The 15,543-nt window shown below is 53.3% G+C and overlaps 3 protein-coding genes and 1 long non-coding RNA gene across 6 annotated transcripts in view; 1 reads left to right on the forward strand and 3 right to left on the reverse strand.

Annotated features, from left to right (window-relative positions):
• Positions 1-15,543, reverse strand: part of LOC134423708 (uncharacterized) — a 40,776-nt gene that overhangs the window by 7,230 nt on the left and 18,003 nt on the right. The window lies entirely within an intron of this gene.
• LOC134423715 (uncharacterized) lies at positions 1,693-3,544 on the forward strand. Its single transcript, XR_010029185.1, has 2 exons — positions 1,693-2,221; positions 2,493-3,544. It is a non-coding gene; the product is annotated as an uncharacterized LOC134423715 (long non-coding RNA).
• LOC134423710 (phospholipase A and acyltransferase 1-like) lies at positions 5,690-8,206 on the reverse strand. 2 transcript variants are annotated; one of them, XM_063167008.1, is made up of 5 exons: positions 8,169-8,206; positions 7,524-7,728; positions 7,280-7,338; positions 7,070-7,186; positions 5,690-6,676 (listed from the first exon to the last, which is right to left on the reverse strand). In XM_063167008.1, the coding sequence occupies exons 2-5, from the start codon at positions 7,633-7,635 to the stop codon at positions 6,482-6,484; spliced, it is 483 nt and encodes a 160-aa protein (XP_063023078.1). In that variant the 5' UTR covers positions 7,636-7,728; positions 8,169-8,206; the 3' UTR covers positions 5,690-6,481. The 2 variants fall into 2 exon arrangements, with proteins under 2 accessions (XP_063023078.1, XP_063023077.1); XM_063167007.1 differs by having other exon boundaries at positions 7,070-7,338; positions 8,169-8,202.
• Positions 11,795-14,202, reverse strand: LOC134423711 (phospholipase A and acyltransferase 1-like). Its single transcript, XM_063167009.1, has 4 exons — positions 14,172-14,202; positions 13,618-13,828; positions 13,154-13,422; positions 11,795-12,760 (listed from the first exon to the last, which is right to left on the reverse strand). The coding sequence occupies exons 2-4, from the start codon at positions 13,733-13,735 to the stop codon at positions 12,590-12,592; spliced, it is 558 nt and encodes a 185-aa protein (XP_063023079.1). The 5' UTR covers positions 13,736-13,828; positions 14,172-14,202; the 3' UTR covers positions 11,795-12,589.

Below are 15,543 nucleotides of genomic sequence, written 5' to 3' on the forward strand. Positions count from 1 at the left end.
TCCTTCTCTTTATCATTTCCATTTTAGGCTTCAGACTGTGAGTGTTGATAGCTGGCTTATCTGTACCAAGTGTCCTCATCCTATGTTAATTGGATTTTATCTCATCCAAGCAGGCATTTTAACACCCACATAGCTATTTCACTAATATGTCTAAGCTTAATTAACAAGAGAAATAAAAACTATATCTTTATAACAAAGTTATTTTGACATCACACATATAAAATCCAGTTTAAAATTTACAAAAAGCCAATATTATAATATGTATCTATAACAGGTACCTGTCAAACAGTTGATGCCACAATTGGCAGAGGATGCTGCAGAGGGATTTGAAATGGCCCCATACAAATGCACAAGACTGTGCAGCAAAAGCCCGGATTAGTGTGGAGGCCCTGGAGGGGCTTGTCTTAAGGTACACCCCATTAGCTCCTTCCCCTGTTCCTATGCCTGAACATAGGTATTCCTGAGGCTCTCCCTCCCTTTTCCCTGCCTAGGCCTCACCTTGATACTGCCCGGAGACCAAGGTCAGCCAGGAGTCCCCTGGGGGAGGGAGTGGGACCTTGGGGGGTGTGGGTCTGAGGGCAGAACATCTCCCTGCGTGGCTGAATTAAACATCTATGGATATTATGCAAAAGCCTTTTTTGCTTCTTTACCCTGGACTTTACTAGCAGCAATTCAGGCTGCAACAAAAGGTGCCCTAAACGTGGGGCCTCCAGATTAGTCTGAGACCTCCTCTCCTGGAAAACATCTGCACTAGACCACCTCAAGAGTTTTCTTACCCCAGTGTGGTGAGTTTGAAAATTTAGTTCCTTCCTCCTTGTACTCTCAGGTGTTGGGAAGAGACTGGGCTAAGATGGAGACAACACTCACCCATGCGCAACAAGAAGTTTACCTCTACCTTTAAAAGTCCTTTCTTCAAGAAAATTTTTGCTTTTCAGAGGAGGAGTTGAAGTATTTTGTACAGTGGTTATTTAAGCATTTTCCTTATATTTTCCGGAACTTAGTCCTAACCGATGAATTCTTGGAAGTACTTTGGGAAAGGTCAAAAACTAACACAGAATTCCGTCCTTTATTTAGTATGATGATGAAATGCGTTGTGAATCTTGAGGATGAACACCAGCTAAAAACCCCTCCTCCGCGTTCCTCTCTTTGTTCCCCTGCATCCCCTCCCTTGTCGCAAGGAAAGACTCCCCCAGGCTCTGTACTCCCGCTGCCCAAGATGCTGGAGACCGCATGGCAGGGGCCGTGGGGTCTCCCCTTCCGCGCTCTGCTCCCCGCGCCTCCTCCCACGGACGTGTTCACCCCGATTGCTGCAGCACCGTGAGACGCGCTAGGGATGGTAATATTGAGCCGTATCCCCTCGCACAGGGCTGCGCCGCTCCGCGCCCCGCCGTGGCTCTCCCCCCGCGGAAAGCCGCGGCCGCCCCGCCGGCGCTCAGCGAGGCCAGGGCGAGCCGGCCGCTGCTCGCTGTCCAGCGCTCCTTCGGGCCGAGGGCGGGCGAGGGAACCGGCGGGCCCGGGGCGCCGCTCTCACAGGGCGGGCGGACAGCCCCGCCGGGGGATGGCTCAGAACCGCAGCCCTGGCAGCGAAACCGCCGCTCCCCGGCCACCGCCACCGCTCTGAGAGCCCCGCACCGGCAATGCCCGCGGACACCAGCTGAGACAGACCCCGGGAGGGGGCCGAGCCTGAGCGCCGGAGCGGAACGCACTTGGCTCGGCAGCGCGCCAGCAACGCGTCCGGCAACACCAACACCAACCCAGTGGCACAGGTAAAAAAGTCCTTGCCATGAACGTTTTGGGGACAGTAAGATGGTTCAATGTAAAAAACAAATACGGTCTCATAACCTGGAATGATAACAAAGAAGATGTGTTTGTTCATCAGACTGCTATAAAAAGGAATAATCCCAAGAAACACCTCCAGAGTCTGGGAGATGGAGAAATTGTGGAATTTAATATAATACAAGGAAGAAAAGGCCCCCAAGAAGCCGATGTGACAGGACCTGGTGGAGTTCCAGTGCAAGGTAGCAAACATGCACCAGACTACAAACCTTCAAAATATTATCCACACCATAGAAGTCCTCCACACACCTACCAAAGAAATAGAACCCCAAAACAACAACCATCAAGCCCCAGCAACAGCCTAAAAGCAAGAAGAGCACAGAACACAGGTGAGCTGTCCTGAATCCAAAAGCCCATGTCAATAATGAAAGAACCTTTCAGTCCGGTAAGTCCCACTTCTTCTAATACCCTTCCCCAATTCCTGTGGCCTTCCTGCCCCCCTCTCTCTTTCCCTTTTCCGTTCCATTGTCCTATTACCTCTATTTTATGTTCCCACAAATTCCTACCACACTTTCCCCTCTCCCATGGTCTCCCTCCACTAATCCCTGTCCCCAGAGTTCCTTTGTAATACCAGAGGGAGCATGATTAGGAGGGAAAGAAAGGAAAGTTTCCCTAAAGTAACCATTTTTTCTTAAAGTAATGATTTCTATTTGGAGTTTCCAACAGGCACACCACCACCTACACTGCCTTGTGCAGAGTCTATCACAGCTGACCATTTTACCACAGGAGACAGAGAAACAGCCCCTGCTGAAGAAATCTTCTCCTGACTCAGTTTCCTGAAGAACTGTGCTAAGAAAACCCCACATCTATCCTGCCAGCTCTAAGACACTCCAAAAAAATCTGTTTGGACATTGGGGACTCGTAACTGTTTGCATTTTGAAAATTGTCTTTTAGGTGCTTTTGAATGTGTTTGCCATTTTGAGTTAATTCAGTTGTTCCTTCAGAAAAGCTTTCTTAATAATATAAAAAACGGGGAGTTGTGGAGGCCCTGGAGGAGCTTCTGCTAAGTTACACCCCATTGGCTCCTTCCCCTGTTCCGATGCCTGAACATAGGTGTTCCTGAGGCTCTCCCTCCCTTTTCCCTGCCTAGGCCTCACCTTGATACTGCCCGGAGACCAAGGTCAGTCGGGAGGCCCCTGGGGAGAGAGTGGGACCTTGGGGGGTGCGGATCTGAGAGTAGAACATCTCCCTGCGTGGCTGAATTAAACATCTATGGATATTATGCAAAAGCCTTTTTTGCTTCTTTACCCTGGACTTTACTAGCAGCAATTTAGTCTGCAACAGATTAGATTTACGTGAACCCACCTGCAAACACAATAAAGAGAGTGAGTGAGACCCTACAGCCAGGCTCTGAGCTGCATGATGCTGCAGATTCAGCCCAAGTTTCCATCTTCTGATGTGAACCAGATTCACATGGCTGACATCCCTACAAAAGCCCCTCCATTTAGGGAGGGGCTGCACCCGTCCTGGCTGTGCCTCAGAGCACATACATTGTTATTTTTTTCAACTTTTGCGAAAAGAACAGCTTTGACTGTACTCATGGACAGCTATAAAACCACCTAACTGGTACAGCTGCAAAAAGTTTTGATTGCATTGCCAGTGATCCAAGAATGAGTTTCAGTTTCAGTTTGGCTATATCATGTTTTCCTGTATTGAAACTAAAAAAATATTGGGAAGGATGTAATAACAAAGGAGAGCAGAAAAACAACAGGAATTCTTGTCTTGATTATTTCAAGCATTGAAAAACTAATGTTTAAAAAAAGCAAAGAACAACTATTTTTTTTTTTAGGCCACAAGTTTTTCACAGCAACTCCTCTGATTCCCTCCCAGATGGGGCTGCCAGGGCAGTGAGTGAGCAAGGGGCACCTGGTGCTTTGCTGCTGGCTGGGGTTAAACCTGGACAATCTGTTCAGAGCACACAAAACCAGCCAGGCTCTCACACACAGCTCTTCTGCTCTCACCTGTCCCTGCAGGCCAGGCAGTTGCCTGTAACAAAAGCAGCACAGACTCTGTGTCTCACAGGTGGGATGCAGCTCACCTGCTTCCAAACACTCTAGGCAGATGCTCCAGGTAAAGGACAATCAAGCACACTTAGCCTGAAGAGTTTTCTTCCAAGACCATGCACACATCAGCTTTGTGACAAGGAAATGGTGTGGCTCAGTGCATTGGGAGATGAAGCACAGGTGCTGCACAGCTCATTCTGCACATCCCTCCGCCCCAGCACTGCAGGGACCCTGGCTTTGCCTTCCTGCTGGCTGGGGGAAGATTGATCTGGTGCTTTAGAATGATTATGAACACTTTGGAATAAACATCTTGTCACTACAGTGACAATGCCCACAACTCTGAGGGTCAATGTCACCTTGATGCCTTATTAATTCTTTAAGCACCTCAGTGTTTTGGCAGCTCAAAGAGCAGAATCCTGGAAGGAGATGAATATGGGTTGAAAAGGGATCATAAAAATCACCTGGCAGGCTTGTTCTAGTCCAAGGTCAGCAATCACTGCACATACGGTGTTGAAGTGGGAAAGTCTGAAGGCACAGTCGAAGAAAAGCTGATTGAGAGAAAGACCTGGGATTTTTCTGTCAGACCTCCCCACACTGGGGCTCTGCTGCTGCTGCCTAAGAGAGTCAGATGAGCCAGGAAAAGGAACGCTTTGTAGGCAGGGAAAAACTGAGCAAAACACTATCGCCCCAAAATCAGAATGCCCCTGTAAAACACAGGAGGATACAGCCTGTAAGACCTGCCCTTGCTTCCCATCTCCCCCGCTCCCAGGAGCTGCTCCGTTTGGGCAGCACAAGCTGCCTAAGGTTTCAAGACACAGCACATTCCCTGCCTGTCCTTTTGCAGACCTGGCAGCCAGGGCTTTCCCACTCTTACGGGTTTAGGCTTCTTGGTGAATTTTTCCCATTGCCATGGTGAAGACCCTGGGAGTAGGAGAGGATGACTGCGTGGAGATGGATGGCGGGTGAATGAGCCCTGTAAGGGAAGGGGCTGATATCCCTGGCACATCAGCGGAGTGGTTTGGGGAGGGGAATGGGGGTTTTGGCAGTTTAGTGGCTGTTGGTGCTGTCCTGCGCTCGGGGGAATCGGAGCCGTCTTGCGGTGCCGCGGGCAGGGCTGCGCTCTGTGCCGGGACTGGGCTGCGCCGTGAGCCGGCCCCGCTGTGTCTGTGTCCGTGTGTCGGTGTCCGTGTGTCCGTGTGTCGGTGTCCGTGTGTCCGTGTGTCGGTGTACGTGTGCCGGTGTCTGTGTGTCAGTGTCTGTGTGTCGGTGTCCGTGTGCGGTTCAGCACCGCGCTGTGGCGGTGGCTGCTCCGTGTGTCGGTGTCTGTGTGCCCTCCCGCCCTGTGTCGGTGTCGGTGTCGGTGTGCCGTCCCGCCCTGTGTCGGTGTCCGTGTGCCGTCCCGCCCTGTGTCGGTGTCGGTGTCCGTGTGCCGTCCCGCCCTGTGGCAGTGGCTGTTCGCTGTGTCGCTGTGTCGCTGTGTCGCTGTGTCGCTGTGTCGCTGTGTCGCTGTGTCGCTGTGTCGCTCCCAGCCGGTGCCGCCGCTGCCGCCGCCGCTCCCTCGCGGGTTCCCCGCGGCTCCCCCGGCCCCGCAGCCCCGGCACAGCCGCCCCGCAGGGACAGCGGCGCTCCGCGGGTTGCGGCTCCGCGGGTGGAACTCTTGCCCGCGCTGGGCTGAAATTTTTCTAGTGAAAAACTGATCCCTCTTCCCTTATTTCTGCCTGCAAGTCCCATGCTTTCGAAGTCATAATCGCCTGGAGGAGGGGTCTTCTTTCTCTTCCAGGAAGGTCCCCGTCATTTTAGCAGACTTCTATCTTTTGTACCAGAACACAAACACACCAAGACTCAGCCGGTCAAACCTCAGCAGTCCTTTTTATTGCAGTGATACACAAAACGAGCCTCGATGAGCTAGATGATCAAATCAGGAAGAAAAGTCTGCAGCAGCACTCAGCAAAGCACTCGAGGGGAGGTGTGTGGGATGGGGAAGGAATGGATAACTTGCTTACAATTTCTCCCAGATTACCACAAAAACCATCACACACAATAAAATAAAAACTCATGGTCAAAGCAGGCTTGAGGTGCTGAGGATCATCTTGAATGGTGACAATTTTGACTTGCTATTCCTTACTGGGATGGCAGGGAGAAGCAAGGCTGAATTTTTTAACTTGCAAACTTGCAAACAAAGCTATGCTCAAAAAGATAAATGAGAATTTCAAGGAAATATGAGTGCAGATTTCAGGCATTTTATGAAGGCTTATTTAATGTTTACAGCAAGGGTGGCATAGTTGCTAGGAACCCTTGATGGTGTTTTGCCCTGTTTTTGGTAGTTTTTCTAAGCCATCTGATGTTTACATTCTTGCAACAGACTTTCTCCAGCACTTTATGCCAATAAATTATTGTTCTGCATTCTTTAATGGAGTAGGAGAAATTTGATGGACTGTTGGTTTGTCCAGTGTCATTGGAATGTCACTTTTGGAAATCTATAAAAGTTGGAGTCAGAAATTAAACACCCTCTTTTTTACCTTGGAGAGTTGCATGTACGTGTCCTTTTATTTCGTGTCTCATAGCAGCAATGGAGTGTGTAGCAAAAGCTGAGCCGTGACCACTGTGGCCAGGAGCTCTCCCTGCCTTGCTCTGACAGCCCATCAGTGGTATGACCGCTTGGATTTGCCCTGGGACAATGCCTTCTGAACAACAACACCAACGCCACGAAAACCAGCAGCAAGACCAGTAACAACAGCACCACAAGCAGCAAGAAAGGCATTAAAAGGTGGAATAACACCAACAGCAAGGATAGCAATTCCTGCAACTATTTCACCGTTAAGAATCGCATTTTTGACCTATAAAAGAGAAAGAAAAACACAGGCTGGAATCATGATGAGCACTTATATTTACACACCAGCCCTGCCCTCCTCAACATGATAATGTGAAAAAGGCAGAGATACTGAGAGTTAATAAAAAAGGGAAAGAATTTTGCACCATTATCAGAAGGGGCAGCAGCCAGGTTTGTCCCCCCAGGAGGTGGCACTCAGGGAGAGGGCACTGCCAGGGTGCAGCCAGAGCACAGGGACCCTGCAGGGCCAGGGGCTCTGGGGAGGCAGCGCTGCTTTGGAGCCCACGCCTGGCACTGGGCTGTGCCCTGCAGGCTGCAGGCTGTGTCCCAGTGCCCGGCTCACAGCCAGCAGCCAGGAGCTGCTCTGGGAGGCACCCAGGGCTCACCCCGTGACACTCACCTGCTCACAGAGTGCTTCACCGTAGCGAAGCATTGTCACAAAGTGCTCACAGTTCATGCGAAGCACATCATATCGCAGCTCCTTGTCAATGCATAGCTCGGCACGCCGGATGATCACCTTCACAGGGAAAGGAGTGCAGTAACAATCATACTTGTTGTTGACACGCCATTTTAGATATCCCACCACATCCTTCAGGTGCTCTTTCTTCACCTTCGCTCTTGTGCCACCACTTGCTGAGGCGCTGAACAACCTGAATGAGGCTCCATCGCCTGCGGAAGCCAAGGAGCAGATAAAGCAGTCACGCAGACCGTCTCTGGCCCCTCCAGGACCTCGCATGGGTTTCTGACTGCTTCTGGAAAGAACAGCTGCACACACAGTGGCCCAGGGAGGGAGACAGGGCTCCTGGGGCATCCCAACACCAGCTCTGCACCTTGCCAGGCTGCACAAGCCTTACCTGTCAGATGGATGACATATCCATCTCCCACATAGAGGGCCCAGTGCTGGTAACCTGGCCGGACGATCTCGATCAGGTCCCCGGGCTGGGGTTTGCAATTCTTCTGTCCCATGCCGGGCTGGCGCAGTGAGGCGGTGCAGGCGCAGCCGGGCTGGCTGAGCGCAGGGCAGAGCGCAGCGGGCAGGCGAGGGCTGTGCAGGGGCAGCTGGCGGGAGCGCAGGCACGGAGGGTGTCAGCGGCGGGCGCCGAGGGCAGCGGCTGCCGGAGCGGGGCCGGGCCGGGCCGGAGCCGGCTCGGGGCCGCTGCCGCCCGCCGGCGCAGGGCGAGGCAGCGAAGGGCGCCGCTCGCAGGCAGCGCATCCGCCCGGGGCCGGGCCGGGCCGGGCGGGCGTCCGGCTGCTGCCGCCGTGCCCGGCTGCCCCCGCCCGCCCGCCCGCCGTGCCCGCGCTCCCCTCCCGGCCGCGCTCCGCTCGGGGCTCCGCCGGGGCCGGGCCGGGCCCGCTCCGCTGCCGGGACGCGGCTCCCCGGGGCTGCCCGCGCTGCCCGGCCGGGCCCGGGCCCTGCGGCACCTGCGGCCGCCCGGCAGAGCCTGCAGGGGCCGCGTCCTGCTGGGAACGCCCGCTCGCATCCCCCGAGCCCCGCTCACCTCTGCACTTGTCCCGCTGCTGCCGCGGCCGCGCTCCCGGACCGCTACTCCCAGTAAAAATAGGTTTTTTCGAGGAAATTGCGTTATCGCTCTGAGGTCACTGCCCTTCCTGACCCCCCAGCTGCACGTCTGGTACCACCCATCCCGTGCTGCAGGAGGGCTCCACTCCCTAGTGTAGTGCCAAATACAGCAGTCCAGTTGAAAATGTCATCTTGGTATCGAGGAAGTGTGGCCGCCACCTCATTATGGGGAGACTCTATCCTCAAGTCATCATCCCATCCTACCATCTTCCAGTGATGGGACAGCCCTGACCCTGCACTCTGTCACTCTGCTGGATGCATTTTCCTCCAGAACAACAACCACTGGATCATGATTAAACCTGCCTTGGGTACCAGTGTATCAGTTGCTACCAAAAACGGCAGAGGATGCTGCAGAGGGATCCCAAATGGCCTCAGGTAAAAACCAAAGACTTTGCAGCAGAAAGCTGATGGATTTGATTTATGTTAGCCCCCCCACAAACACAGACAAGGGGACCAGGGTGAACAAGGCTGGGGCTTCCCTGGCCTGCACTGAATCAGCCCAGGTTTTCATCCTCTGGTGTGCGCCACATTCAGATGCTTGAAATGTCTACAAAAGCCCTTCGTTTAGGGACAGGCTCTGCCCCTGCCCACACCCAAGGACATTTCTCTCTGGTCTTGAGAAAAGAACAGCCTTGACTCGATTCCATGGCAAATGCAGGTCTTGGGCCTTGCCAAAAGCTCCTACAAAGGCTCAAAATGCAGCAATTGATGGATTCTGCTGCTCCTCCTCACATTCTCACCTTATGGTTTGGGCTGTGTTCCACCAAATCCTTTCAATGCACCCACCAGGTTCCAAGAAAAGGCAGCCCGTAATGAACAACATCACCCTGACTGCAAAGAGATGCCCAGTACAACTACAAACTTCTGCAGTTTGGGAAATCTTGCAGCTTTCAAGACGAACAATACAATTCCCCAGACAAACTAATGCCAGTTCACACTGCAACACTCTCGCCTTCCTGGGTGAAGTAGAGATGTGAGAGGTTCATATGCTGCCCTGACATGGTGCTCATTTGTCAGGGTGTGCAGAGAAAATGCTCTGAGAGCAGAAAGGCTACTCAGGTTACTGTATAACATAAATAGTTTGCCCATGAAAGAAGTTTTAATTGCATTTCCAGGAATTGAAAAACTAATTTCATTTTCCGTTTCATTATGATGTGTTGTCCTGTATTAAAGCCAATGTCTTACTCAGATGTCATAATGAACAAAAATAAAAAGAAAGATCAACTTTGTTATTTTGACAGTGGTAAAACCCCAGCTTAGAAAAGCAGTGAATTAATTCCTTCCTTTGCTTTCTTCTAATGGAGAACCTTTGGTTACCTACTAAACCATCTTTTTCTCAAGCCACAACTTTTTCATTTCATCTCTTCTGATTCCCTCCCTGATGGGGCTGGCAGGGCAGTGAGTGAGCAAGTGGCACCTGGCGCTTTGCTGCTGGCTGGGGTTAAACCTGGACAATCTGTTCAGAGCAGACAAAACCAGCCAGGCTCTCACACACAGCTCTTCTGCTCTCACCTGTCCCTGCAGGCCAGGCAGTTGCCTGTAACAAAAGCAGCACAGACTCTGTGTCTCACAGGTGGGATGCAGCTCACCTGCTTCCAAACACTCAAGGCAGATGCTCCAGGTAAAGGACAATCAAGCACACTTAGCCTGAAGAGTTTTCTTCCAAGACCATGTACACATCAGCTTTGTGACAAGGAAATGGTGTGGCTCAGTGCATTGGGAGATGAAGCACAGGTGCTGCACAGCTCATTCTGCACATCCCTCAGCCCCAGCACTGCAGGGACCCTGGCTTTGCCTTCCTGCTGGCTGGGGGAAGATTGATCTGATGCTTTAGAATGCTTATGAATGCACAGGAATCAACATCTTGTCACTACAGTGACAATGCCCACAACTCTGAGGGTCAATGTCCCCTTGATACTTTATTAATTCTTTAATCACCTCAGTGTTTTGGCAGCTCAAAGAACAGAATCCTAGAAGGAGTTGAGAAGGGGTTGGAAAGGGACCACAAAAATCACCTGGCAGGCTTGTTCTGGTCCAAGTTCAACAATCACTGCACATACGGTGTTGAAGTGGGGAATTTTGATGGCACAGTGGAAGAAAGAGCTGATTGAGAAAAAGTCAGCTGGGGTTTTTCTCTCAGACATCCCCACACTGGGGCTTTGCTGCTGCTGCCTAAGAGAGTCAGATGAGCCAGGGAAATGAACGCTTTGTAGGGAGGGAAAATCTGAGCAAAACACCATTGCCCCAAAATCAGAATGCCCCTGTAAAACACAGGAGGATACAGCCTGTAAGACCTGCCCTTGCTTCCCATCTCCCCCGCTCCCAGGAGCTGATCTGTTTGGGCAGCACAAGCTGCCTAAGGTTTCAAGACACGGCACATTCCCTGCCTGTCCTTTTGCAGACCTGGCAGCCAGGGCTTTCCCACTCTTACGGGTTTAGGCTTCTTGGGGAATTTTTCCCATTGCCATGGTGAAGACCCTGGGAGTAGGAGAGGATGACTGCGTGGAGATGGATGGCGGGTGAATGAGTCCTGTAAGGGAAGGGGCTGATATCCCTGGCACATCAACGGAGTGGTTTGGGGAGGGGAATGGGGGTTTTGGCAGTTTAGTGGCTGTTGGTGCTGTCCTGCGCTCGGGGGAATCGGAGCCGTCTTGCGGTGCCGCGGGCAGGGCTGCGCTCTGTGCCGGGACTGGGCTGCGCCGTGAGCCGGCCCCGCTGTGTCTGTGTCCGTGTGTCGGTGTCCGTGTGCCGGTGTCCGTGTGCCGGTGACCGTGTGTCGGTGTCCCTGTGCCGGTGTCCGTGTGCCGGTGTCCGTGTGCCGGTGTCCGTGTGCGGTTCAGCACCGCGCTGTGGCGGTGGCTGCTCGGTGTACCAGTCCCACCCTGTGTGGATGTCGGTGTCTGTGTGCCGGCCCCACCCTTTGTCGATGTCTGTGTGCCGTCCCACTCTGTGTCGGTGTCCGTGTGTCGATGTCGGTGTGTCGGTGTCCGTGTGCCGTCCCGCCCTGTGTCGGTGTCGGTGTCGGTGTGCCGTCCCGCCCTGTGTCGGTGTCGGTGTCGGTGTGCCGTCCCGCCCTGTGTCGGTGTCCGTGTGCCGTCCCGCCCTGTGTCGGTGTCGGTGTCCGTGTGCCGTCCCGCGCTGTGGCGGTGGCTGCTCGCTGTGTCGCTGTGTCGCTGTGTCGCTGTGTCGCTGTGTCGCTGTGTCGCTGTGTCGCTGTGTCGCTCCCCGCCCGTGTCGCCGCCGCCGCTCCCTCGCGGGTTCCCCGCGGCTCCCCCGGCCCCGCAGCCCCGGCACAGCCGCCCCGCAGGGACAGCGGCGCCCCGCGGGTTGCGGCTCCGCGGGTGGAGCTCTTGGCCACGCTGGGCTGAGCTTTTTCTAGTGAAAAACTCTGATTCATCTTCCCTCATTTCTGCTTGAAAGTCCCGTACTTTCGAAGTCATAATCCCGTGGAGGAGGGGTCTTCTTTCTCTTCCAGGAAGGTTCCCGCCTTCTTTAGCAGACTTCTATCTTTTGTACCAGAACACAAACACACCAAGACTCAGCCGGTCAAACCTCAGCAGTCCTTTTTATTGCAGTGATACACAAAACGAGCCTCTAGGAGCTAGATGATCAAATCAGGAAGAAAAGTCTGCAGCAGCGCTCGGCAAAGCACTCGAGGGGAGGTGTGTGGGATGGGGAAGGAATGGATAACTTGCTTACAATTTCTCCCAGATTACCACAAAAACCATCACACACAATAAAATAAAAACTCATGAGGCAAGCAGGATGGACCTGCTGGGGATCACCTTGAATGGTGACAATCTGGACTTGCTATCCCTTACTGGGATGGCAGGGAGAAACAAGGCTGAATTTTTAAACTTGCAAACAAAGCTATACTCAAATAAATAAATAAGAATTTCAGGGAAATATGAGTGTGGACATCAGACATTTTATGAAGGCTTATTTAATGTTTGCAGCAAGGGTGGCATAGTTGCTAAGAACCCTTGATGGTGTTTTGCCCTGCTTTTTGTAGTTTTTCTAAGCCTTCTGATGTTAACATTCTTGTAACGAACTTTGTCTAGCACTTTTTGCCAATAACGTATTGTTCTGCATTCTTTCATGGAGGAGGAGAAATTTGACGGACTCTTGGTTTGTCCAGTGTCATTGGAATGTCCCTTTTGGAAATCTATAAAAGTTGGAGTCAGAAATTAAACACCCTCTTTTTTACCTTGGAGAGTTGCGTGTACGCGTCGTTTTATTTCGTGTCCCATAGCGACAATGGCGTGTGTAGCAAAAGCTGAGCCGTGACCACTGTGGCCAGGAGCTCTCCCTGCCTTGCTCTGAGCTCTTCCTGGCAGCCCATCAGTGGTATGACCGCTTGGATTTGCCCCCGGAAAACGCCATCCGAACAACACCAGAAACACCAGCAACAGCAGCAGCACCAACCGCAGTAACAGCACCAACAACAGGAAAAATAATTGCAAGGGGAGCCAATCCAAGAGTTGCAACACCACCAAAAGCTGCTATTCTGGCCTATAAAAGGGAAAGCAAAACACAGGCTGGAAACATCATGACCACTTATATTTACACACCAACACTGACCCCCTCAAAATGATAATATAGAAAAGGCAGGGAAAATGGGGGTTAATAAATCAGCAGGAGCCATGTGCCCCATTATCAGAAGGGGCAGCAGCCAGGTTTGTCCCCCCAGGAGGTGGCACTCAGGGAGAGGGCACTGCCAGGGTGCAGCCAGAGCACAGGGACCCTGCAGGGGCAGGGGCTCTGGGGAGGCAGCGCTGCTTTGGAGCCCACGCCTGGCACTGGGCTGTGCCCTGCAGGCTGCAGGCTGTGTCCCAGTGCCCGGCTCACAGCCAGCAGCCAGGAGCTGCTCTGGGAGGCGCCCAGGGCTCACCCCGTGACACTCACCTGGCGAGAGACTCCTTTTCCATAGCGGAGCTCGGTCACAAAGTGCTCACAGTTGTCAGTAAGCGCATTATATGGCACCTCCCTGTCAATCCATTGCTCAGCATCATGGATGATCTCCTTCACGGGCCGAGGAGTGCGTCTGCGGTCATACTTGTTGTTGACACGCCATCTGTTATTTCCCACCACTTCCTCCAGGCGCTGCTTCTTCACCTTGCCTCTTGTGGCACCTATTGAAGAGCTGCTAAGCCAAAGGGATGAGGATTCGTCATCTGCGGAAGCAAAGGAGGATATAAAGCAGTCAGGCAGACCGTCTCTGGCCCCTCCAGAACCTCAGATGGGTTTCCTCTGCTCCTGGAAAAGACAGCTACACACAGACTCCACCATCCACAGCCCATGGAGAGAGACAGGGCTCCTGGGGCATCCCAACACCCATTTTGCACCTCGCCAGGCTGCAACAGCCTTACCTACAGATGTGAGGTGGATGACATAACCATCTCCCACGTAGAGGGCCCAGTGCTGGTAACCTGGCCGGTCGATCTCGATCAGGTCTCCGGGCTGGGGGTCGCTCCTGCCTTCTGCCATGCCGGGCTGGCGCAGTGAGGCGGTGCAGGTGCAGCCGGGCTGGCTGAGCGCAGGGCAGAGCGCAGCGGGCAGGCGAGGGCTGTGCGGGGGCAGCTGGCGGGAGCGCAGGCACGGAGGGTGTCAGCGGCGGGCGCCGAGGGCAGCGGCTGCCGGAGCGGGGCCGGGCCGGGCCGGGCGGGCGTCCGGCTGCTGCCGCCGTGCCCGGCTGCCCCCGCCCGCCCGCCTGCCGTGCCCGCGCTCCCCTCCCGGCCGCGCTCCGCTCGGGGCTCCGCCGGCGCCGGGCCGGGCCCGCTCCGCTGCCGGGACGCGGCTCCCCGGGGCTGCCCGCGCTGCCCGGCCGGGCCCGGGCCCTGCGGCACCTGCGGCCGCCCGGCAGAGCCTGCAGGGGCCGCGTCCTGCTGGGAACGCCCGCTCGCATCCCCCGAGCCCCGCTCACCTCTGCACTTGTCCCGCTGCTGCCGCGGCCGCGCTCCCGGACCGCTACTCCCAGTAAAAATAGGTTTTTTAGAGGAAATTGCGTTATCGCTCTGAGGTCACTGCCCTTCCTGGCCCCGCAGCTGCACGTCCGGCACCACCCATCCCGTGCTGCAGGAGGGCTCCACTCCCTAGGGTAGTGCCAAATACACCCGTCGAGTTGAAAAAGTCATCTTGGTATCGAGGAAGTGTGGCCACTACCTCATTATGGGGAGACTCTATCCTCAAGTCATCATCCCATCCTCCCATCCTCCAGTGATGGGACAGCCCTGACCCTGCACTCTGTCACTCTGTTGGATGCATATTCCTGCAGAACAACAACCACTGGATCATGATTAAATCTGCCTTGGGTACCAGTGTATCAGTTGCTACCAAAAACGGCAGAGGATGCTGCAGAGGGATCCCAAATGGCCTCAGGTAAAAACCAAAGACTTTGCAGCAGAAAGCTGATGGATTAGATTTATGTTAGCCACCCCACAAACACAGACAAGGGGACCAGGGTGAACAAGGCTGGGGCTTCCCTGGCCTGCACTGAATCAGCCCAGGTTTTCATCTTCTGATGTGCCCACATTCAGATGCTCAAAATCTCTACAAAAGCCCTTCGTTTAGGGACAGGCTGTGCCCCTGCCCCTGATCACAACCATGGATATTTCTCTCCAGTCTCCGGAAAAGAACAGCCTTGATTCTATTCCATGGCAAACGCAGGACTTGGGGCTTGCCAACAGCTCCTACAAAGGTTCAAAATGCAGCAAGTGATGGATTCTGCTGCTCCTCCTCACACTCTCACCTTATGGTTTGGGCTGTGTTCCAACAAATCCAGTCAATGCACCCACCAGGCTCCAAGGAAAGGCAGCCCATAATGAACAACATCCTCCTGACTGGAAAGAGATGCCCAGTACAACTACAAACTTCTGCAGTTTGGGAAATCTTGCAGCTTTCAAGAAGAACAATGCAATTCCCCAGACAAACTAATGGCAGTTCACACTACAACACTCTTGTCTTCCAGGATGAAGTAGAGATGTGAGAGGTTCGTATGCTGCCCTCACACGGTGCTGACTTGTCAGGGTGTGCAGAGAAAATGCTCTGAGAGCAGAAAGGCTACTCAGGTTACTGTATAACATAAATAGTTTGCCCATGAAAGAAGTTTTAATTGCATTTCCAGGAATTGAAAAACTAATTTCATTTTCAGTTTCATTGTGATGTGTTGTGTTGTATTAAAGCCAATGTCTGACTCAGATGTCATAATGAACAAAAATAAAAAGAAAGATTGACTTTGTTATTTTGACCAAGTGGTAAAACTGCTGTTTAGTAAAAACAGTGAAGTAATTCCTTCC

This window comes from Melospiza melodia, chromosome 12 (genome assembly GCF_035770615.1).
Source record: "Melospiza melodia melodia isolate bMelMel2 chromosome 12, bMelMel2.pri, whole genome shotgun sequence".
In the NCBI taxonomy this organism is placed as follows: domain Eukaryota; kingdom Metazoa; phylum Chordata; class Aves; order Passeriformes; family Passerellidae; genus Melospiza; species Melospiza melodia.

Excerpts from the sequence above, each read along its gene's own strand:
- LOC134423711 (XM_063167009.1), bottom strand. The coding sequence starts at position 13,735 with ATGGCAGAAGGCAGGAGCGACCCCCAGCCCGGAGACCTGATCGAGATC. Across the intron at positions 13,423-13,617 it reads CATCCACCTCACATCTGTAG|ATGACGAATCCTCATCCCTT; the intron begins GTAAGGCTGTTG and ends TTGCTTCCGCAG. Across the intron at positions 12,761-13,153 it reads GAAAAGGAGTCTCTCGCCAG|GCCAGAATAGCAGCTTTTGG; the intron begins GTGAGTGTCACG and ends TCCCTTTTATAG.
- LOC134423710 (XM_063167007.1), bottom strand. The coding sequence starts at position 7,635 with ATGGGACAGAAGAATTGCAAACCCCAGCCCGGGGACCTGATCGAGATC. Across the intron at positions 7,339-7,523 it reads ATATGTCATCCATCTGACAG|GCGATGGAGCCTCATTCAGG; the intron begins GTAAGGCTTGTG and ends TGGCTTCCGCAG. Across the intron at positions 6,677-7,069 it reads GTGAAGCACTCTGTGAGCAG|GTCAAAAATGCGATTCTTAA; the intron begins GTGAGTGTCACG and ends TCTCTTTTATAG.